Source organism: Myxine glutinosa, chromosome 5 (assembly GCF_964187855.1).
Source record: "Myxine glutinosa chromosome 5, kmMyxGlut1.1, whole genome shotgun sequence".
NCBI lineage: Eukaryota > Metazoa > Chordata > Myxini > Myxiniformes > Myxinidae > Myxine > Myxine glutinosa.
The window spans coordinates 71,724,054-71,747,320 of record NC_136265.1 but is presented as its reverse complement, the minus strand read 5'-3'; the positions used below and the strand labels follow the sequence as shown (position 1 = coordinate 71,747,320).

General features: G+C 42.2%; 1 protein-coding gene across 1 annotated transcript in view; it reads right to left on the bottom strand.

Moving 5' to 3' along the window:
- Positions 1-1,856: 1,856 nt before the first annotated feature.
- Positions 1,857-23,267, bottom strand: part of LOC137428523 (uncharacterized) — a 105,224-nt gene continuing 83,813 nt past the window's right edge. Inside the window, exons 3-4 of the mRNA XM_078777182.1 lie at positions 15,134-15,277; positions 1,857-1,925 (exon numbers count right to left, since the gene is read on the bottom strand). Coding sequence (XP_078633308.1) covers positions 1,894-1,925; positions 15,134-15,277 — 176 coding nt within the window. The 3' untranslated portion in view covers positions 1,857-1,893. The remainder of the gene's footprint in view (positions 1,926-15,133; positions 15,278-23,267) is intronic.

Below are 23,267 nucleotides of genomic sequence, written 5' to 3'. Positions count from 1 at the left end.
GGACTCCCACCACACTCCCTCCGGACTCCCACCACACTCCCTCCGGACTCCCACCACACTCTCTCCGGATTCCCACCACACTCCCTTCGGAGTCCCACCACACTCTCTCCGGACTCCCACCACACTCCCTCCGGACTCCCACCACACTCCCTCTGGACTCCTTGCAGACGTCCACAACACTCCCTCCGGACTCCTTGTGGAATCCCACCACACTCCCTCCGGACTCCTTGTGGAATCCCACCACACTCCCTCTGGACTCCCACCACACTCCCTCCGGACTGCCGTCACACTCCCTCCGGACTCCCACCACACTCCCTCCGGACTCCCACCACACTCCCTCCGGACTCCCACCACACTCCCTCCGGACTCCCACCACACTCCCTCCGGACTCCCACCACACTCCCTCCGGACTCCCACCACACTCCCTCCGGACTCCCTCCGGACTCCCACCACACTCCCTCCGGACTCCCACCACACTCCCTCCGGACTCCCACCACACTCCCTCCGGACTCCCTCCGGACTCCCACCACACTCCCTCCGGACTCCCAACACACTCACTCCGGAATTCCATCGAACTCCTTCCGGACATCCACTGAATACCTATGTTGAACACACTTTAGTGGATCACAGGTGATGAAGGTTGTGGTCATTTTTGCATCAAATCCTGTGTGTAGTTTCAGACAAGAAGAAGAAGTTCCGAGTTGCAGGTTGAGGTAAAAAAAAGGTTCCGTTTGAAAGATAATAATCAATTTAATTTAAACCGATTTAAACCGAAACACCGATTTTTGAAAAAGAAGAAGAGCTTATATTATGTTCACGCAGATTCGAAGGGAAACGTTTATTCTAACAAAGGCAAACGTTCTGGAAAGAGACGGAAATTTTATTTCGTAATATTTGTGAATAGTTTTAATAAATGTAGCCTCCATGTTGGGATCACACAAACAACAACAACGTGTCATAAAATATTCCTTTTCGCGCGTTTTACATCGTCAGTGATCCTCACAGATTGAATGTTATATTATGTTAGTGAAGTAAAACATGGGTAATGATGAAACCTGCAAGTGAGGGGAGGCTCACCTATAACAAGGTGTGGAGGTGATTATGTACGAGGGAACCGGATCAGGACATCGACACGATCTCGTACGAGGAACCCGATCCGTACATGGTGTGACTCTCCATCTAAATTATTATTTATTTCAATAGTACACAGCACGGACCTAGCAAGGGAACGAACAGTACGTACCGGGTCCAGACCCCTCATCCCCAGGTGAACGTCCCGGACTGACCCCGTTTCCTCCATCTGAGCCGCTCCTCCATCCCGGGGGATTCATTCTGTGCTCCACCATGGACAAATCTCCCTTCATCGCGCACATTACGTGTGGTACAGTGTTAATAAGTGTTATACAGTACATGGGGTACAGTGCGACACAAAGCCAGTGTTCTCAATCGATCTCTGAAAATAGTTGATTCATCAATTCCAATCCGCAGATTCGTCACAAATCAAAAACTTCGTCAGAAGTGATAAAATATCTGAAATTCTGCATCGAACCAAACAAGGACCGTTTGTCATTACAACTTTTAAAAACGATCCTTGGTTATTTTACCGAACTTGAAATCATTATTGTGTTGTTCCACCAAAAGAACACCAATTCAGCTCAATTCAGTGGTTTTTTTTTTGTGCGAGCAGCGCAATCTTCCAGCCCTGGAAGTGACGTGACATCCGTATCCGGTTATGTGTTGTCGATGGTGAGGTCTCGATGTTGCATATATCTCAATTATAAAGATCCTTTTGGAAACTTTTAACACGGAACATCGGTGAGTTCCGTCAGTAAGCGTCTTGGAAAGAGGGTGATGCGGAACGAATGGCTTGGCAAGCGATAGCAAGCTGCTTGTTCAGGCAAAATACCTCAGATTTTCACGAACAACTGGGGAGAGTGAGGAAAGAGCAGAGAGGGATAAAATGAGTTGGACAGACTGGACATAGACAAAGGTCATTGGAGTGGAGAAGAAGCACGAGAAAACGTGGGAACAGGAATACTGACTGCACTTGTGCACACGACCTCGGACCCTCTCCCACCTGGAGTCGGCGCTGCACGATCCACATTTGCATAGAGAATTGGCGACGCACCCTCCTCCCTTCCCATTCTCCAGACACCACGTGTAAATATAAAAACGCCTCTGTACACTAAATGTGTATACCACGTTACTATGGAGACACCTAGCCACACCTCACTGCATGAGATACCCACAGCTACGCAGACCATCATGTTCAGCTGTAGCCTGACCAGTGACCCTGACACGACTGGGGTCGTGTCGAAGCGGAGGAAGTTGACCAGGAGGGAACGGGTAAGACATGAGACGTTCTTTACTGTGGAATAATAAAATCAAAAACTGGTGGATGAATCACTACCTTGAAGAGCTTACTCCAGTCTCTTCGACATAACCTTTCCAAGTTGAAACTAATGTTGGTAAGAGATGTGGAACTTCCAACAGTGAAGATGGATGGGAACTTTATCGAATCGTCATAGAAAAAGGGAAATGACGCAGAAAACTGCTTCAAGACGTTTATGGACACAAATATCAAAAGATGAAAAACAGATTTTTACAAAACCAAAATCACGATGAATTCAAACCATTTTCAACCATATTCCACGGAATGTTATATCCTTAAAATGTTGATCCCGTTTTTGTGTATCAGAAATCAAAACACATCAGTGATCATAATCTGAGTTGTCAGGTTCATAAACAGTGTCACACAGCAGGAGTTTCCACAGTTCAAAACGATTATAGTAAAGAGTTTAAGCAAAAATGAACTGTCCATGTGAAAGTTGTGCACACGACCTCAGACGAATGTGGGACAATGTCAAAAGCTTTCTTATCGTCGATGCAGGAGGTGGACAATTTAATTCTTCACATTTTGCAATTTTCAGTATGGCCTTGTTCAGTAATCGGTAGACAATTGGTCCACAACAACCTCTCTTACATCTCTTTTGTTCTGCCTCTAAACCGCCTTGCTGTGTTTGATGATGGTACATCGTTTCTGATGATTCCTGTCATCAGTTTGTTTGGGGCTGGTCGGAATGTTATCGGATGGTAATTCTGGGGAAGGTGGGTTCGCTCCCATTTTGGGAAGAGAAAGGTGTTCCCTTCTACGAGCCACTCATCCACTACCTTTTCCTCTTGGATCAGTTCATTAAATGTCCTGTTGTTGTGATTGTGAAGAGCATGAAGTTGTTTTAGCCAGAAATTTGGAATTCCATATAAACCTGGGCGTTTGAAGTTTGGCATTTTTTGAAGTTGTTTTCCAATTTTCTCTTCATCAATAAGTCAATGGGGGCATTTCCTCGAGATGTTGCTTCTTCTTTCCCAAGTTTGGCATTTTTTGAAGTTGTTTTCCAATTTTCTCTTCATCAATAAGTCAATGGGGGCATTTCCTCGAGATGTTGCTTCTTCTTTCCCAAGTTTGGAATTTTTTGAAGTTGTTTTCCAATTTTCTCTTCATCAATAAATCAATGGGGGCATTTGCTCGAGGTGTTGCTTCTTCTTTCCCAAGTTTGGAATTTTTTGAAGTTGTTTTCCAACTTTCTCTTCATCAATAAATCAATGGGGGCATTTTCTCGAGATGTTGCTTCTTCTTTCCCAAGTTTGGCATTTTTTGAAGTTGTTTTCCAATTTTCTCTTCATCAATAAATCAATGGGGGCATTTCCTCGAGATGTTGCTTTTTCTTTCCCAAGTTTGGAATTTTTTGAAGTTGTTTTCCAATTTTCTCTTCATCAATAAGTCAATGGGGGCATTTCCTCGAGATGTTGCTTCTTCTTTCCCAAGTTTGGAATTTTTTGAAGTTGTTTTCCAACTTTCTCTTCATCAATAAATCAATGGGGGCATTTCCTCGAGATGTTGCTTCTTCTTTCCCAAGTTTGGCATTTTTTGAAGTTGTTTTCCAATTTTCTCTTCATCAATAAGTCAATGGGGGCATTTCCTCGAGATGTTGCTTTTTCTTTCCCAAGTTTGGAATTTTTTGAAGTTGTTTTCCAATTTGCTCTTCATCAATAAATCAATGGGGGCATTTGCTCGAGGTGTTGCTTCTTCTTTCCCAAGTTTGGCATTTTTTGAAGTTGTTTTCCAATTTTCTCTTCATCAATAAGTCAATGGGGGCATTTCCTTGAGATGTTGCTTCTTCTTTCCCAAGTTTGGAATTTTTTGAAGTTGTTTTCCAACTTTCTCTTCATCAATAAATCAATGGGGGCATTTTCTCGAGTTGTTGCTTCTTCTTTTCCTTTTTCGTATTTTTTGAAGTTGTTTTCCAATTTTCTCTTCATCAATAAATCAATGGGGGCATTTCCTCGAGATGTTGCTTCTTCTTTTCCAAGTTTGCCATTTTTTGAAGTTGTTTTCCAATTTTCTCTTCATCAATAAATCAATGGGGGCATTCCCTCGAGATGTTGCTTCTTCTTTTCCTTTTTGGCATTTTTTGAAGTTGTTTTCCAATTTTCTCTTCATCAATAAATCAATGGGGGCATTTCCTCGAGATGTTGCTTCTACTTTTCCTTTCTGACATTTTTTGAAGTTATTTTCCAATTTTCTCTTCATCAATAAGTCAATGGGGGCATTTCCTCGAGATGTTGCTTCTTCTTTTCCTTTCTGGCATTTTTTGAAGTTGTTTTCCAATTTTCTCTTCATCAATAAATCAATGGGGGCATTTCCTCGAGATGTTGCTTCTTCTTTTCCTTTCTGGCATTTTTTGAAGTTGTTTTCCAATTTTCTCTTCATCAATAAATCAATGGGGGCATTTCCTCGAGATGTTGCTTCTACTTTTCCTTTCTGGCATTTTTTGAAGTTGTTTTCCAATTTTCTCATCAATAAATCAATGGGGGCATTTCCTCGAGATGTTGCTTCTTCTTTCCCAAGTTTGGAATTTTTTGAAGTTGTTTTCCAACTTTCTCTTCATCAATAAATCAATGGGGGCATTTTCTCGAGTTGTTGCTTCTTCTTTTCCTTTTTCGTATTTTTGGAAGTTGTTTTCCAATTTTCTGTTCATCAATAAATCAATGGGGGCATTTCCTCGAGATGTTGCTTCTTCTTTTCCAAGTTTGGCATTTTTTGAAGTTGTTTTCCAATTTTCTCTTCATCAATAAATCAATGGGGGCATTCCCTCGAGATGTTGCTTCTTCTTTTCCTTTTTGGCATTTTTTGAAGTTGTTTTCCAATTTTCTCTTCATCAATAAATCAATGGGGGCATTTCCTCGAGATGTTGCTTCTTCTTTTCCTTTCTGACATTTTTTGAAGTTGTTTTCCAATTTTCTCTTCATCAATAAATCAATGGGGGCATTTCCTCGAGATGTTGCTTCTTCTTTTCCTTTCTGCCATTTTTTGAAGTTGTTTTCCAATTTTCTCATCAATAAATCAATGGGGGCATTTCCTCAAGATGTTGCTTCTTCTTTTCCTTTCTGGCATTTTTTGAAGTTGTTTTCCAATTTTCTCTTCATCAATAAATCAATGGGGGCATTTCCTCGAGATGTTGCTTCTTTTCCAAGTGTAGCATTTTTTGAAGTTGTTTTCCAATTTTCTCTTCATCAATAAATCAATGGGGGCATTTCCTCGAGATGTTGCTTCTTCTTTTCCAAGTTTGGCATTTTATGAAGTTGTTTTCCAATTTTCTCTTCATCAATAAATCAATGTGGGCATTTCCTCGAGATGTTGCTTCTTCTTTTCCTTTTTGGCATTTTTTGAAGTTGTTTTCCAATTTTCTCTTCATCAATAAATCAATGGGGGCATTTCCTCGAGATGTTGCTTCTGCTTTTCCTTTTTGGCATTTTTTGAAGTTGTTTTCCAATTTTCTCTTCATCAATAAATCAATGGGGGCATTTCCTCGAGATGTTGCTTATTCTTTTCCTTTCTGCCATTTTTTGAAGTTGTTTTCCAATTTTCTCTTCATCAATAAATCAATGGGGGCATTTCCTCGAGATGTTGCTTCTTCTTTTCCTTTCTGGCATTTTTTGAAGTTGTTTTCCAATTTTCTCTTCATCAATAAATCAATGGGGGCATTTCCTCGAGATGTTGCTTCTTCTTTTCCTTTCTGGCACTTTTTGAAGTTGTTTCCCAATTTTCTCTTCATCAATAAATCAATGGGGGCATTTCCTCGAGATGTTGCTTCTTCTTTTCCAAGTTTGGCATTTTTTGAAGTTGTTTTCCAATTTTCTCTTCATCAATAAATCAATGGGGGCATTTCCTCGAGATGTTGCTTCTTCTTTTCCTTTCTGGCACTTTTTGAAGTTGTTTCCCAATTTTCTCTTCATCAATAAATCAATGGGGGCATTTCCTCGAGATGTTGCTTCTTCTTTTCCAAGTTTGGCATTTTTTGAAGTTGTTTTCCAATTTTCTCTTCATCAATAAATCAATGGGGGCATTTCCTCGAGATGTTGCTTCTTCTTTTCCTTTCTGGCACTTTTTGAAGTTGTTTCCCAATTTTCTCTTCATCAATAAATCAATGGGGGCATTTCCTCGAGATGTTGCTTCTTCTTTTCCAAGTTTGGCATTTTTTGAAGTTGTTTTCCAATTTTCTCTTCATCAATAAATCAATGTGGGCATTTCCTCGAGATGTTGCTTCTTCTTTTCCTTTTTGGCATTTTTTGAAGTTGTTTTCCAATTTTCTCTTCATCAATAAATCAATGGGGGCATTTCCTCGAGATGTTGCTTCTGCTTTTCCTTTTTGGCATTTTTTGAAGTTGTTTTCCAATTTTCTCTTCATCAATAAATCAATGGGGGCATTTCCTCGAGATGTTGCTTCTTCTTTTCCAAGTTTGGCATTTTTTGAAGTTGTTTTCCAATTTTCTCTTCATCAATAAATCAATGGGGGCATTTCCGAGAGATGTTGCTTCTTCTTTTCCAAGTTTGGCATTTTTTGAAGTTGTTTTCCAATTTTCTCTTCATCAATAAATCAATGTGGGCATTTCCTCGAGATGTTGCTTCTTCTTTTCCTTTTTGGCATTTTTTGAAGTTGTTTTCCAATTTTCTCTTCATCAATAAATCAATGGGGGCATTTCCTCGAGATGTTGCTTCTGCTTTTCCTTTTTGGCATTTTTTGAAGTTGTTTTCCAATTTTCTCTTCATCAATAAATCAATGGGGGCATTTCCTCGAGATGTTGCTTCTTCTTTTCCTTTCTGCCATTTTTTGAAGTTGTTTTCCCATTTTCTCTTCATCAATAAATCAATGGGGGCATTTCCTCGAGATGTTGCTTCTTCTTTTCCAAGTTTAGCATTTTTTGAAGTTGTTTTCCAATTTTCTCTTCATCAATAAATCAATGGGGGCATTTCCTCGAGATGTTGCTTCTTCTTTTCCAAGTTTGGCATTTTTTGAAGTTGTTTTCCAATTTTCTCTTCAGCAATAAATCAATGTGGGCATTTCTTCGAGATGTTGCTTCTTCTTTTCCTTTTTGGCATTTTTTGAAGTTGTTTTCCAATTTTCTCTTCATCAATAAATCAATGGGGGCATTTCCTCGAGATGTTGCTTCTGCTTTTCCTTTTTGGCATTTTTTGAAGTTGTTTTCCAATTTTCTCTTCATCAATAAATCAATGGGGGCATTTCCTCGAGATGTTGCTTCTTCTTTTCCAAGTTTGGCATTTTTTGAAGTTGTTTTCCAATTTTCTCTTCATCAATAAATCAATGTGGGCATTTCCTCGAGATGTTGCTTCTTCTTTTCCTTTTTGGCATTTTTTGAAGTTGTTTGTTTTTGTTTACTTTCAAACATGTGGTTTTGTTTTCTCCTGTTGTTTCCTTCATCGTTTTTTTTATCTTCCTCATTATCATTTCCATTTTGAGTGTTTTCAGCACCCAAGCACTCAATGTCTTTGTCTTCGATTTTGTGTTTGTTTTTTATTCTTTGGATTCTCTCTTTGTTAGTCTTGGGTGTCTTTCCTTTCCTGAACTGTTGTATTTGTTCCACTTCCTTCCACAGTTGCTCTCTTTGTGTCTCTAATCTGTCTCCAAGGTGGAATTTGGTTTCTATTTGTTGGGCCTGGTTTTTTTCTTCTTCTGGTGTTGTTCTCCCGTTACTTTTTCTTGAATAAAGAGTTCCGCTCGAAACAGACGACATCGATTTCCTTCAAGGTGGATGATATTGAAATCATTTTTCTAATTGAATGGTTGGTTCGCCTCACTAAGATATTTGTCCGTTTATTGTTTTCTATGCGATAAAGCTTTGGTCTTTCACTGAGTTTTATCAATTTCATCTCTTCTATTTTGATGGCTCACTCTTCTTCCAGTCTAAGCTGCTCTTCATCATCTTCACCATCCTCCTCTCCTTCATTCTGCTGCTCTCCCTTGTAGTTCTGCCCATCAACATCTGCCTTTTCCATTATTTTCCCCTTCATTTGTGCCTGATTCTCCTGGTCTTTGTCTCTGAACTGGTCTTGCCCCTCTTTCGGAAGGGATGCCGTAATTCTTTCTTTTTGCCACACTTTTTCTTTGCCGCCTTTACTCCGGCTCTATGTCGGGGTTTAGTCCCCCGTCGCATTGCACAGCCAAAACTTCCTCTCGTGCCATCTTGGCAAAATTTCTGCCACACAAAGTGTGTGTGTGTGTGTGTGTGTGTGTGTGTGTGTGTGTGTGTGTGTGTGTGTGTGTGTGTGTGTGTTTGATAGAATTGTGAGGAATATAAATGAAAAAAAAAAACACGAGATGTGTGTGTGGTGTGTCCGGCAGGAACTTTTTTTCAACCATTTCAGTTTTTGTCATTTTTTGCATTTTGGCATTTTGCATTTTGGATCACTGAAATGGTTCACCGATTCAAAGTTAGAAGCCGATTGTTTTTATTTTGAGATTAAACAGTCAAGGTTCCATAAAAATGCCAATTTTCATCTGATTGACCTGAAATTTAAAGAATTTGCATATTGGGTCACATAACTGGTTCTCCAATCAAAAGCTAGAAGCTGATTGGTTGTTGTTTTTTATGATCAAAAGGTCAAAGTTCAAGGGTGCATAAAAGCGGCGTTGGGAAAATGCCACAGTCAGCTATCTATTCACCTTAACACAGATTTTGCCCAAAGTGGAAAACCCCATGGGGAAGGGAGAAAATGAAGATGCTCTGTCGCGTAACTCTTTGTCCTCTTATCACGTTTGGTTGGGATTGGAAAAGTAACGGCCGAATGTATCTCGGACAGATATGTTGATGCAAATACGGGGTGTTATATGTTAGCTCGATTAATTGCCAAATTGTACAAAGGTTATTGCCCTCGCAGGAGGAGAGGGTATTACATTTGAGACCGTTTGTCTGTCTGTTTGGCTGTCTGTCTGTTTGTCCGCACAGAATAAATATGATTTTCTCTGCAACCATTGGACCGATCGACAGGAAATTTTCACCAAAGGTGCAACTCCACCAGGATATTTTTTTTAAAGATAATTATGACGTCATAGGTTACGTGGTTCGGCCGCCATCTTGGAAAAACCGAAAAACTTTGCACCTCTACTTCTCTGAAACCACTGCACAGAAAAATTGAGAAATGGCTCATTGTAAAGAACTCTCCATGGGGAATAAAATATGTTAATGATTATGTCAGAGGTGCCTCCATTATGGCGTCATAATTCGACAAGTACAAAACCTAATCCGATCAAGATGAAATTTCTTGAGTGTCATGTTGGCATAAATTGGTGGAGAAAAAACCAAATATTGATGATGTCATCGGTCACGTAGTTCGGCCGCCATATTTGTTTTAACAAAAAAGCCTTAAAAACCACTGAAAATACATCGTGGTGAGGGTTTGCAATCTCTGATTGCTCTTTGTTGTTGTTGTTTTTTTCGGCGTTTTTATTTTGTAATAAGAATTACATGCCCTGGAAGGACCTAATAAACTGCTCTATACACCTTAATACAGCACGTGTTTAGAAACATGGGAATTCATCTGCGTTATTTGAAGTTCATTTGCCAAATCAACTCAAAATCAAAATGATCATTTTGGTGTATCACATTTCACATTGGGATGGTCCAGTATTAATTAATTTGTCCTTTCTTACAACGTTATCATTGTAAAAACCAGTCTCATAGTGAGGTTGATATATTCTCTCTTGCGTGAATTATTTCATGTCTTTTCATTGATGAGGAATGAACAAAAGCCTTGTTGCAAACAGAACTCTTGAAGAACTTCTGTCCTGAGTGTCTTGTTTGATGAATTATTAATGCTGCTTTACGATCAAATGTCCGAAGACAAACAGAACACTTGAATGGCTTCTCTGCTGTGTGTGTTTTTCGATGTTTATGCAAATACGATGAAAAAGCAAAATCCTTATTGCAAACGGAACACTTGAATGGCTTCTCTGCTGTGTGTCTTTTTTGATGTTGATGCAAATATGATGAAGAAGCAAAATTCTTCTTGCAAACAGAACACCTGTAGGGCTTCTCTCCTGTGTGTATTTTTTGATGTTCATGCAAATGTGTTGAACGAATAAAGGCCTTATGACACACAGAACATTTGTGTGGCTTCTCTCCTGTGTGTATTTTTTGATGTTCATGCAAATGTGTTGAACGAATAAAGGCCTTATGACACACAGAACATTTGTGTGGCTTCTCTCCTGTGTGTATTTTTTGATGATCATGCAAATGTGAAGAAGAGGTAAAAGCCTTGTTGCAAACAGAACACTTGTAAGGCTTCTCTCCTGTGTGTATTTTTTGATGTCGACGCAAATGTGATGGAAAATCTTTACTGCAAACAGAACACTTGAATGGTCTCTTAATTCCTTGGATATTCTTGACAAAGTCATTGCAGCTTTTACAACGGCGGATCGATGACACGTTGCGAAACGCATCATTGTTTTGAGAAGCAGTGTGTGTCATGTGACGATTTAAAACTTCTGAGCAGAACAACTGGGAACAGCAGGAACAAGAAACCAGTTCCATTTGTTTCACTGGAAAGACAAATAAAAAAGCATTCAAAATTCACCAAAACATTAAAGTGTTGCAGAATTGACAAGTATTTCACTCAGATTAGATGAAACATTTAACATATTTCTGTACTTCGCTCAATGGTGAAGCTCCATGTCAAGGATTGCAAAATAGGACCTCATCTCCTGAAGCTCACCTGGATCAGGAGCAAAAGTGACATGAACCCTCCACAGACTCCCTCAACCCTGATATTTTAATGCCGTCAACAAACTTTGGTACATCACGGGCGATGAAGGTTGTGGGCAAGTTTAATCTAAATCGTGTGTGCAGTTTCGGAGAAGAGAGCAAATACCTATTTCGGGGGAAAAACGCCCCTCAACACCCACCCCGCCCCGCAAACCCCGACAATGAGCGCAGATTTTTATGCAGCCAATACACCTTCGTTAGGCACTAGATATGAAGCTCGTGACCAAGTTTAATCAAAATCGTATGTGTAGTTTCATAGAAGAAAGAAAATCCCTATTTTGAGGGGTGAAACCCTCATTACCTACCCCCTGTAGACCATTTAATGAGTGCAGATTTTGATGTGGTCAACACACTTCGTGTGTTTGGTTCAAGCGATAATGACTGAAGTGCTTACAGACTCACTCACTCACTGACTGACTGACTTACCTGCAGACCCTGCTCGATCACATAAGCTCAGCGGACTAAAGTCCAGGTGAGCTAAAAATGGTGAAATATTCGATGTACCCAAATGGTCCTGACAGTGACTGAGTAAACACAAGCTCCCTTCCTTTGATTAATTATTTGATTATACTGGGCAGCGGATGGAAATGTTTGATGTGCGGTCCTCATATATATTTTCTAAGATCTCCCTTTTGCACTCCTTGCACTCCAAACTCTCTACTTGTGGCTTCAAAGCTAAACCCCACACTTGGCTTGCTGACTTCGACTCGATCTCCTATCCGTGTGGCTCTCAGCGGGATCCTTTCATCTCCTGTCTCTGTAAAGGATGGAGTACCACAAGGCAGTATGTTCTGGGTCCCATCCAATTGCTAATCTTCATCAACGATCTCTCTGACTATTTGTAAAGACACCTTTATTGTTTGCCAAAAATTCTTCCATCCTCGACTTTGGCACACTGCAGCCTCTTCCCTCTCTGCAGACATTGATAAAATCACAAGCTGTTCAAACTCTTGGAGTATGTCTTTCAATTTTGAGAATCTCACACACTCACCATCTCTCTCCCAAACCCTCCCATCTACTTTCTCTGCAATCCCCTTGAAGAAGTTCAGTCACTCAAACGTTTGGGCTTCACCATCAGCCATTATCTTTCTTTGTCAACCACACATCTAAGTTCACCTGAAAAGCCAGTCACTGACTGGGCATATTCCATCATGCAAATTCATGTCTCGGCACACGTGACGTGACCTCCCATCCACCAACAAAGCCTCCATCTGCAGCTTGATGGAGTACTGCTATCCCGATCTGGACTGGGTCTCCTGAATTACACATTGTTTAGTTTGAAAACATGGAAACCAAGACCTCCAAGATTATTGGAATGAGCGCGATGAAGCTGAGGCTATGGGCCTATCACTTTCCCATCACAGACAAGTCGGGTGGTCTCTGTCTTACACAATCTCTTTTCTGGTCTTGCACCCACTGCTCTTACTGTTCTCCCCTCCCACAACCCTCCAGGTTCCTACAGGGTTCCTCTTTTCTCTTCAAAATAAGAATGTTTGCTGCTCCGGCACTTCAGCAATTAGATGCACTGAGAAGATTCAGAACGATCTTACCAACAACTTTAAAACTCTGATAACTCCAGTGAAGTATTTGGTCTTCCATTTGATTATGAAGCAAGCTGCAGTTGCTTTGGTACCCTCGTTGGTTGCCAGCTGATTCGATACAGGCAACAGTGTCATGGTTTGCCACAATCTGATGTTCATTATTTACAACGTGTGCAAAACACTTCTGCTAGAATAACTGATAAAGGTCCAAGAAGGCAACAAACAAATCTCACAAACAAGAAAAAATCTCCACGAGCTTTCCACTGAAAATAGAATCGTTTTCAAGATCCTTCTACTCACCTGTCAGGTACAAAACAACATGAACGCAGCCGACATAATAAACATGATCACCCCTTCTGTAGCAGCATGCACCTTGAGATCAACATCCCAATCCCTCCTCAGTATCCCAAAAGTCTCAACTCATGTCATGGGTGACCGAGCATTTGAAGTGGCTGCTCAAACTTTTCAGAATTCACTCCCTCGACAACAGCCAACTGAAACATTTTTAAACACTGATCGAAACACATCTTTGGAGCAAACACTCAATTAAAATTCCACGTTACTGGTCTAGTTTGCCTATTTGAAAGAAACGTTGGTTCATGTGAATATTGTTTATTTCAATTGATTTTATTTGTAACGTGTGTCGGATGTTTAGGATATTAAGTTATTATCATGACCGATATAAACTAGGCATAATTATGATTATCTTGTATGACAATACGCTTGTTCGTGTGTGCACATTCCTGTAACAATCCTTCCCACCCACTGATTGGACAGCTGGCCTCACTCCACCCACCCACAATTTCATCCTGATAATCGTACGGCCACCATTTTGGGTTTCACTGCGATGCGAAGCTAAAGAAGCGTTTGAGCTGTCGTTTTCACAATTGCTGTGCACTCTCTTTAGATTTTACCTTCATTGAAAAACCTACCAAAGCGACAGTTAAAAGGATTTTGAGCTGATAGGTGTCACGGACCTTGTGACGATCGGCCTCATTGATCGAGACAGCGGTCTGTTAACTTTTACACCACCCAAATAACGATGTGGCATTCTCTGGAGCAGATATTAAACCCGTGTCATTACAAAATTGTCGAAAGTCATTATTTACCTTTTTAGATTTTAGATTCAAAATATTCCATTTTTACAAAACGTGTTCAAAAGAAAAACAACGTGTGCGAATTACTTCCAACTGAGTAACAGAGAAGCGTTTTCACTGCGCATGTGCAGTATCCCTCCACACCAGCTTGTGTGGAAAACGATCAGTCTATGGACAAAAGCGGCCATTGTGTAAAGTGCGGCCAGAGTGTAAAGCGACACGTACGGTATTGGCATTGCACATTTCATTAGAAACCAAGCTGTGAGGATTAGGTGTTAAACCCAACTGCTATACATGAAGTTCTCCGAAAATTAAGCTCCTGCTATACCAATCGGAAAACCAACGAGCACCAAAGGCAGGCACGGAGCCGGCATCTAACGATACCAAAGGCAGGCATCTAACGATAGATGGAACAATGAATGGAGCCAAATACTTGAGGATAACCTACTTCACAGTGCAAAAGACCTGAGTGTGTGGTGAAGATTTATGTTCCAACAGGACAACGACCCCAAGCAAACAGACAAAGCAACACTGGAATGGATTCAGAACAAGAACGTGAAATTCCTTGAGTGGCCCAGCCAAAGCGCAGACTTCAATCCCATTGAGAATCTGTGGAAAGATTTGAAGATTGCTGTTCACCCGCGCTCCCCATGAAACTTGAAGAACGGGAGAAACTCCCCAAATCCAGATGTGCAAAGCTGAACTTTTCTCTTTGCAACTTTCCTGTTTTTCCTTCCTGAGGGTTTGCTTTCTGTATGATCTGTCTTGTTCACCCCTTGTGTTTTCTCCCATTCCTCATTCTTCCTCACTTCCCTTTTCATAAAATTCTCTCTCTCTCTCAATTTGTCCATCAATCCTGCTATTGTCTGTTCCTCCTCTACTCTTGTTGTTGTTGGTTTTGTTCCATTGTGTCATGTTCCATTCTTTGTTCAATGACATCGATTTTCTTTTAAAACACCACAAAAAACTATCTCAGATGTTAAAGGAAAAGGTCCACACTTACTACATTCTAGTGGAGGTCTTTAATGCAGATGTTGTTTCACTTGATTAGATAATTATGCTAAACTTGTCTTTCAAACTTGTCAAGTCCAAGTAATCTCAATTGGTTTGTTATTTGCAATTTATTTCCGCACAGTGAATTGGAGAAGGAAAGACTTTCAAACTTTAGCTTCTTATGTAAAGTGCAGAGAGGTTTCTGGGGATTTCAAATGCAACCAATATTCCTGTATCGTTGACATAAAAACAGATAAAGTGGGGGGAAACACTTTGAACGCATCTACAATTCTATAAGGATTGCAAAAAAGTAATTTATTCCGGAAACTAAACAAAATAGGTAAACACGGTGTGATGTGACCTCTCCGTAACTCGACTTACCTTCGAGTAGCTGATCATCTCTGTTCGGCTCCGCAGGAGCAGCATCACACGATTCTTGCTTTACTTGCTCATTGCTCAAAACATCTTGGGAGGTCTGAAGAGAGTCCCATTGGAAGGTTTCCATCTTCACCAGAGGAGCATCATCTGCAAACCATGTGATATCATTATATTACAGGAACAACAGGTATAAATGATTGAATCCAATGAAATAAATAAAAACTAAGTTTTGAAACAGAATTAGGTCAAATCCCAAGCTATAATTGTCACAAAAAGAAATGTCTCATCCTCAATCCATTTATAATCTGGCAAACGAAAAATATAATTTTTATTTAACTCACGACTTCGACATAATTTCAACTTAACATCGAAAAATGAAAAAGGAGTGAAAATCTATTAAATAAAATTCATCGGATATCTGTGTATCTGTTTGTTTGTGGTTTTTTGCAAAGACCGCTCGCTGGGCCAACAACCACAAAATTTGGGACACAGACGAATTCCGACCTGGGGATTGTACTCAGGGTATTTACATCCACCACCTCAGCCTTTAAAGACCCCCAAAACCCCCTAACTTCCCTCCTACATGATTTAGTGGACATGCCAAGTGCTTTTTGACTTCAAGTCATGATGCAAAGCTCCCCTTTGGCATGGAAGTTCCTTCGGGCTATTGGAACAAAATTATCCAAAGACACAAGTTTTATCTTAAAATCCAAGATGGCTGCCATCGGCCATCTTGGAAACATGGCTGACCCATAGCCCAGGAAGCATTTGTCAGAGAAACTATTATGAAACATGTTCTCCAGCTAATTTGAGGTCACCTAACTCATTGAATGACAACAGGCTTTAGGGGTATTTTGAAAATGAATATGAACGAAAGAACGTTTTTGGCCATTTTTCCCCACTACAGCGGGGGTTGCCTTGCGGGCCCCATGACCTCATCGTTCCATTTTTGCGGCAATGATTTTATGGTGGGATGCTTTCAGGGTATTTTGAGAACATTTTATTCATGAGAAAATATTTCAGATTCAGTGACTAATCCAAAATGAATACCAGCAACTATAAAAACACGCTTGCTACCTTGGACACTCGTGACTGGAGCTTATGTTCCATATGTCAATCAAACAAAATTGGAATGCGCATGCGCAAGATTGGAGGTCTCGTCTCTTCAAAGCTGTCCATGCACGCTCGCTTTCGAAGTTAAGTAACTTTTCACAATTGTGTTTTTGTCGAAACTGGTCTTGTATGTACCTATTGGGGTGTCTTTAATAGTATTCTTGGCGTTGGTTTTTCATACCTGTGTACAGAATCGTCGGTCTTTCTTATCGCATATTCTGAGGCCTAAATGTAGTACTAGGCTACCGTGTCCGACCTTGGCTTGAGGCTTTGTTTTTGTCTCAGCGGTTCTCCGATCGCGCTGCAATTATTTTCCGGTCTCTGTTTTCACGGTCTTTTCATCCCATACTTCCTTGTTTTAAAATCTAAAAAAAACAAAAACATTTCCTTCTGTTCTTATTCGTTTATTCGTTCTTATTTGTTCGTTCGTTCTTCGACCACGTTGTTTGTGATCACGTTGTTAAAAAATGTCTCATCTGAACCCTGAAGACCTGTATTCTGTCATATTCTATAACACCTTTTTCTTCTTCTTCTATAAAAGGATGCTTTCGACTTGCTCACCAAATCCATTCATTCCAAAAAAAAATTCCATCTCTTACAGTGCATCTTTCATTCATTCCCTAAACTCTCCAGCACTCCATCCTCCCTCCAGCGTCCTCAAACGTATTTTTGACTCGAATGTCTCAAGAAACTCATTTTGCAATAAATGTTCGTTTCCCATTAATCGTACATTTTTCAAAATCCCATCACCCCAAAATCCCATTTCCCATCACCCCTCCCCTCTAAATATACCCCCTTGCCCCTCCCCTCCAAATCATCCCCATCACCCATCTCTTTCAAATCTTCCCCCTTGCCCCTCTCCTCCAAATCTTCCCAATCACCCATTCCTTTCAAATCTCCCCCCACACCCCTCCCCTCCTCGACTCCCCTCTCACCCATCCTCCTCAAAGCGTCCTCCCCGCTTCTTCCCCCTTCCAACTTCCAACTTTCACCTTCATCTCCCTCAACCTTCTGCCTCGCTCTTCCCCCTCGTCAAATAACACCTCACTGCGCCTCTCCCAATCACCATCAAACCTTTTGTCTGCCCCATTCTTCCCTTTCTCCAAGTTATTCTGTAATCTCCGACACACCTTCAACAGCTCTCCCTACCTCTTCCTCCTCTTCCACATCTTACCCTACCGCTCCCCCCCCCCCCCCACCCTGTTCTGTATCCGATGCTCCCCCTTCCTCTTCCTTAACAGTATGGACCTCAAACATCCGGGGCCTTCGCTCAAACTTGTCTGATCTCTCCATACAGGTTGCTTCTGACAAACCAGACGTGATCTGCTTAACAGAAACTTTCCTCCTTCATGATGTCTCTGATTCCTTGGTATCTCTCCCAGGTTACTCCCTCCTCCGGTATGATAGACCTGAGCCTCGTCCTGGAGGTGGGGTTGCTATCTTTATAAAAAACTCTCTTCCTCACTCGCCCTGCACTGCCCTCTCTCCACCTCACCCCCAGGAATACCTTTGGCTACGGCTTCCCCTTCAATACCACCTTTTGTTCATATATGTGTTGTACCGTCCACCAAACAGTGATGACTCCATCTACATCTCGCTGTCTGAGAATATGGACCAACTTCTATCGACCCATCCCAACTCTCTCTTCCTCATATGTGGTGATTTCAACTGTCACCATGCCAGTTGGCTGGATGTGGGTACCTCTCTCACCAGCCATGGCTCTTCAGCAAAGGACTTCTGTGACTCACTGGGACTGACACAATCTGTCATTTTCCCGACCCGGATTTCAGTCAACGAAGCATCTTCTCTTCTGGACTTGGTTATGACTAACTTCCCTGAAAATGTCTGCTGCTCTTCTTCTGCTCCAATCGGCTCTTCTGATCATGTGCTTGTTAAAGTGGACATCTCTCTGACCATTCTCAGAGAGCCTCCTCAGCGTCGACGAGTCTGGCATTTCACTCAGGCCAACTGGCACGGTCTTCAAGCAGCCATCAATCATCTGGACTGGTCTCCCATCTCTACTGCCTCTGACATAAATTCTTCCTGGGAATTCTTCCAAAGCAAACTGCTCTCTCTCATGCACAGATTTATCCCATCTCGTCTTCTGTTGTCATACCCTTCCTCCCGTCCATGGAACACGGAATCTTGTGGTGAGGCTATTGCCCAGAAACAACTTGCTTTCGTCTCCTGGAAAGCAAATCCAACGGAAGGAAATCTAATTTCCTTTCACAAAGCCCGAAACAAGTGTGTGTCCACCCTCAGGAGAGCCAGGAAACAATATCTCTCCGTTCTCAGGACCGAACTCTCTTATCTGTCTCCCTCTTCCAAATCCTGGTGGCGTCTGGTCAAATCTGTTTCTGGTGTTTGTTCCCCCTCCATCCCCTCCCTCACCTCAAATGGCCACACAGCTGACTCCATACGTGAAAAAGCTGAATGCCTCAACTCTGTGTTTGCCTCTAAATCTTGTGTCCCAAACCCATCCCTCTCTGTACCCACCATAACCAGGCGTACCCAGCTGCTCCTGGACTCTGTGTCCTTTCCTCCTGACAAGGTGGAAAAGTTTCTGTCAACCCTCGACTCGGATTCTGCAACTGGACCTGACGGCATCAGCCCACGGGTCCCAAAATCCTGTTCTTCCGCTCTTTCACTCCCTCTCTCTGTTCTCTTCACCCTCTCTTTTGCTCAAGGTCATCTTCCATCTGTTTGGAAATCTGCCAACATCACCACTTTGCACAAAAAAGGTGCAAAAACAGATCCCAGCAACTACAGACCAATCAGCCTTCTCCCAATTATCAGCAAAGTCATGGAATCCATCATTGCTTCAGATATGAAATCTTTCCTCTTCTCCAATGGCTTGATCTCTGATCATCAATTTGGTTTCAGACCTGGACACTCTACTCTGGACATGCTGCTTCTGCTTTCTCAACAATGGATGGAGGTCCTCAATGCCAAACAGGAAATTAGAGCAGTCTCCCTTGACATATCACGTGCCTTCGATACGGTCTGGCACCCCGCTCTGCTCACCAAACTCTCCTCTTTTGGTGTCCATGGAAATCTCCACGCATGGCTGGCGGACTTCCTCTCTAGTCATAGTCAACGTGTGGCCCTGAATGGGTTTCTCTAATCTCCTCTTCCTGTTCAGGCTGGAGTTGCACAAGGCAGTGTTCTGGGCCCTGTGCTTTTTCTGGTCTTCATCAATGATCTCTCTGACTCTCTTGAAAATCCTCTGTATCTCTTTGCTGATGACTCTACTCTCTGTCGCTCCATTCTTCATCCCTCAGATCGGCAGTCTGCTGCCTCCTCACTCTCTGCAGACCTGGACAAAATCACAGACTGGGCAAACAAGTGGAACATGTCTTTCAATCCTGACAAATCTCACACTCTTACGATGTCTCTCCGAAAAGACCGACTGGACAACCCTCCCATCCACTTTCTGAATAATCCTCTCCAAGAAGTTCTGTCACTCAAGCTTTTGGGTCTCACTATCTGCCATGATCTTTCCTGGGAAAACCACATTTCAAATCTGGCCTCCAAAGCCAGTCGCCGACTGGGCATCCTCCGTCGTGCGAAGTCCTTCCTTGGCACACCTGAGCTCCTCACCACATACAAGGCTTTCATCCGCAGCTCAATGGAATACTGCTCTCCCCTCTGTGCTGGTGCTCCTGCCTCACACCTAGCTCGTCGTCACGCTGTTGAAACCAAAGCATGCAGAATCATTGGAATCTCCCGCGATGAAGCTAACTCCAAGGGCCTCTCACTCACTCACCGCAGGCAGGTTGGTGGTCTTTCCATCTTCTACCGACTCCTCTCTGGCCTTGCCCCCCCAGCTCTCTCTGGGCTCTGTCCCGCAAATATTCCTACAGGTCGCACAAGATCTGCCTGCAACCCTCTTATGGTCAAACTGCCAAAATCAAGACTCTCTGCTCACCTTCACTCCTTCATTCCTCTTTTCTCCCGCCTCTGGAACAAACTCCCTCACTCTCTTCAATCCCACTCCACCCTCCAGGTCTTTAAAACAGCTGTTCACCATCATCTCTTATCTTCCCCCATCCAAAACCTTGATCTTTTCTACCCCCGCTAATTTCACCCCAATTCCACTTTTTTGAAATACCAACTTCTGTCCTGGAAGTCCTTGGTGTCCTTGTGTTTTATACTTCTCCCTCCACCCCCCCCCCCACCCCCCCCTTCCCACGCCTCCTCCCCCCAAGCCCTCTCCCTCCCACACATCTCCCTGCTCTCAAATGTTGTGTTTGTGTGCTTCCCCTTCTCTCCCCATCTTGTTTTCCGCTCCCTCTTTTTATATACATATTTTGTTTGTCTGGTTGATTTGTTTGTGAAGTAAATGTTAGCTCTTTCACGAGCCTCGATTCAGTGTACAAAAAAAAACAAAAAAAAACGAAAGAAATAAACCTACTATGGATCCCTCATCATCTATCTATAATTCCAGTAATCTCTGTGTGTTTGTTTGTTTGTACGTTTGTACGTTTGTTTGTCTGTGACCGCTGTTTCTCGACAACCACGGGTCCGATATACTTGAAACTTGCCAGGTATATTGCTGGGGACCCGAGGATGTGCCTTTTCAAGGTTTCATATTAATCGGACAAGTACTTACCGAGCTATGGCGATTTAGCCGTTCGCCGTTCGCTTTGGCGTTGCGAATGGACCAAACCATTGCATGTAAATAGAGGGGGGGGTTCTGTGGTCGTTGCGAATGGACCAAACCATTCATGTAAATAGAGGGGGGGGGGGGGGTTCTGTGGTCGTTACTGCCACGTGGTTTCAAAGTTTTTTTTTGTTGTTGTTGTTTGCACGCATGTTTTTTTGCACCCACGTACGGGCACGCCCTAGGATGTTTACACACACACACCCCTACACAAATTTTTTTTTTTTTTTTTTTTTGGCAAGGAACGGGCACCCACGTACGAGCACGTCCTAGCTTATATATAGTACGGGCATGCCCTAGTCTGTGAAATTGAGAAACAACCCTGAAAGACTTTCAGCCACTTACAAAGAAGTTGTGGACAATATACAGGAACTTAACGAATTAGGTGAACTGCCTGATTTTGCAGTCGTAGAAAACATTGGGGGTGGTGGTGGTGGTAGTACTCAGAATATAGTGCAGCTGATGATGTTTAATCAAATACTGTGGCACAAATCTTGCAGGAATGCTGTTGACAATCAACAAGACCGAACATCCCACAGCGGCGTAGCCGGGCTTGTAATATATTATAAACTTCAAATACACATGATTAACTTTTTAAACAGTCGCTAATGCTGTTTATAACATTAAACAAAGAAATTTGGAGGAATCCAGACATTCGTGAGGTAAGTTTTACTTACAGAACTGAGGGAAGATCGACTGTTATCGATATACTTTGACTTTTCGTGTATATTTTTCCTTTTTCTTAAAGTTTACCCCATAGCCACTCTCTTTACACTGAGTGATTTTGACTGTTGGTGGTGGTGCACAAAACATCTTTGGAAACGATTCTGCTCACCTTCACTCCTTCATTCCTCATTTCTCCCACCTCTGGAACAAACTCCCTCACCCTCTTCAATCCCACTCCACCCTCCAGGTCTTTAAAACAGCTGTTCACCACCATCTCTTATCCTCCCCCATCCAAAACCTTGATCTTTTCTACCCCCGCTAATTTCGGTCCCCTTGTGTTTTATACCTCTCCCCCCCCCCCATTCCCACGCCTCCTGCCCCCAAGCCCTCTCCCTCCCACACTTCTCCCTGCTCTCAAATGTTGTGGTTGTGTGCTTCCCCTTCTCTCCCCATCTTGTCTTCCGCTCCCTCTTTTTGTATATTTTGTTTGTCTGGTTGATTTGTTTGTGAAATAAATGTTAGCTCTTTCACGAGCCTCGATTCAGTATTAAAAAAAAACCAAAAAAAAAAACCAAAAAAAAAAACCCCTTTTTCTTTGAAGGAAGAAAGTGTGGCAAAAGGGTGGGAAGAAGAAGAAGAAGGTCTCTTGGCGGTGCGGTGAAAAAGCGATCCTTGCTCGTGGTGTGAACGGCACAACATCGACCGACATGCCTCCGCCCACATTATTACATCATTATTATACTTGTACCAAGTTTGATTTAAATCCATTCAGCTGTTCTCAAGTTATCACATTTTTATCTGACATGACATGTGACCTTTGACCATGGGACCCCAAAATCTAATCTGTCAATCTTTACATCATTATACATATCTGTATCAAGTTTAAATTAGATCCCTTCAGCCGTTCTCAAGTTATAGACATATTACAGACTTTGACCTTTGACCTTTGACATCATTACCCCCAAAATGTAATCAGTTCATATTTACCTCAGTATACATACCTGCATAAAGTTTCACTGAGATCCCTTCAGGTGTTCTCAAGTTATCGCGGTAATGAAAACCTATCACGGATGGACAGAAGGACGGACCGGACAGCCGGACAGACAACCTGAAAACATAATGCCTCCGGCGAATTCGTCAGCTGAGGCATAACAAAAGGATACTGAATACCACATACTTTTGCAGGACTTTTGTTACACTAGTGTGCGATATTTTAATTTGTCTTCACAGCCTTGGAGCATACCTGCCTGCTGTACTGCTTGAGCATGAGCTTACCTTTCACCAAGCCCCGATGTGTTTTAGGCCAAGGTGGGGGAGGGGGGGAAGGGAAGGGGGGTGAATGGGTGGGTGGGGTGTATCACATTCCACATCATCAGAAATCTCCAAGCAAGCACGAAGACATCAACCCAGAGAAGGTGCACTCCATGACCAAAAGTATGTGGACACCTGAACATCGAACAACTCATTCCAAAATCATGGGCATTAAGATGGAGTTGGTCCATCCTTTGCTGCTATCACAGCCTCCAATCTTCTGGGAAGGCTTTCCACGAGATGTTGGAACATTGCTGCGGGGAATTGCTTCCATTCAGCCACAAGAGCATTTGTGAAGTCGGGCACTGATGTTGGGCGATTAGGCCTGGTTCGCAGTCAGCGTTCCAATTCATCCCAAAGGTGTTTGATGGGGTTGGGTTAGGG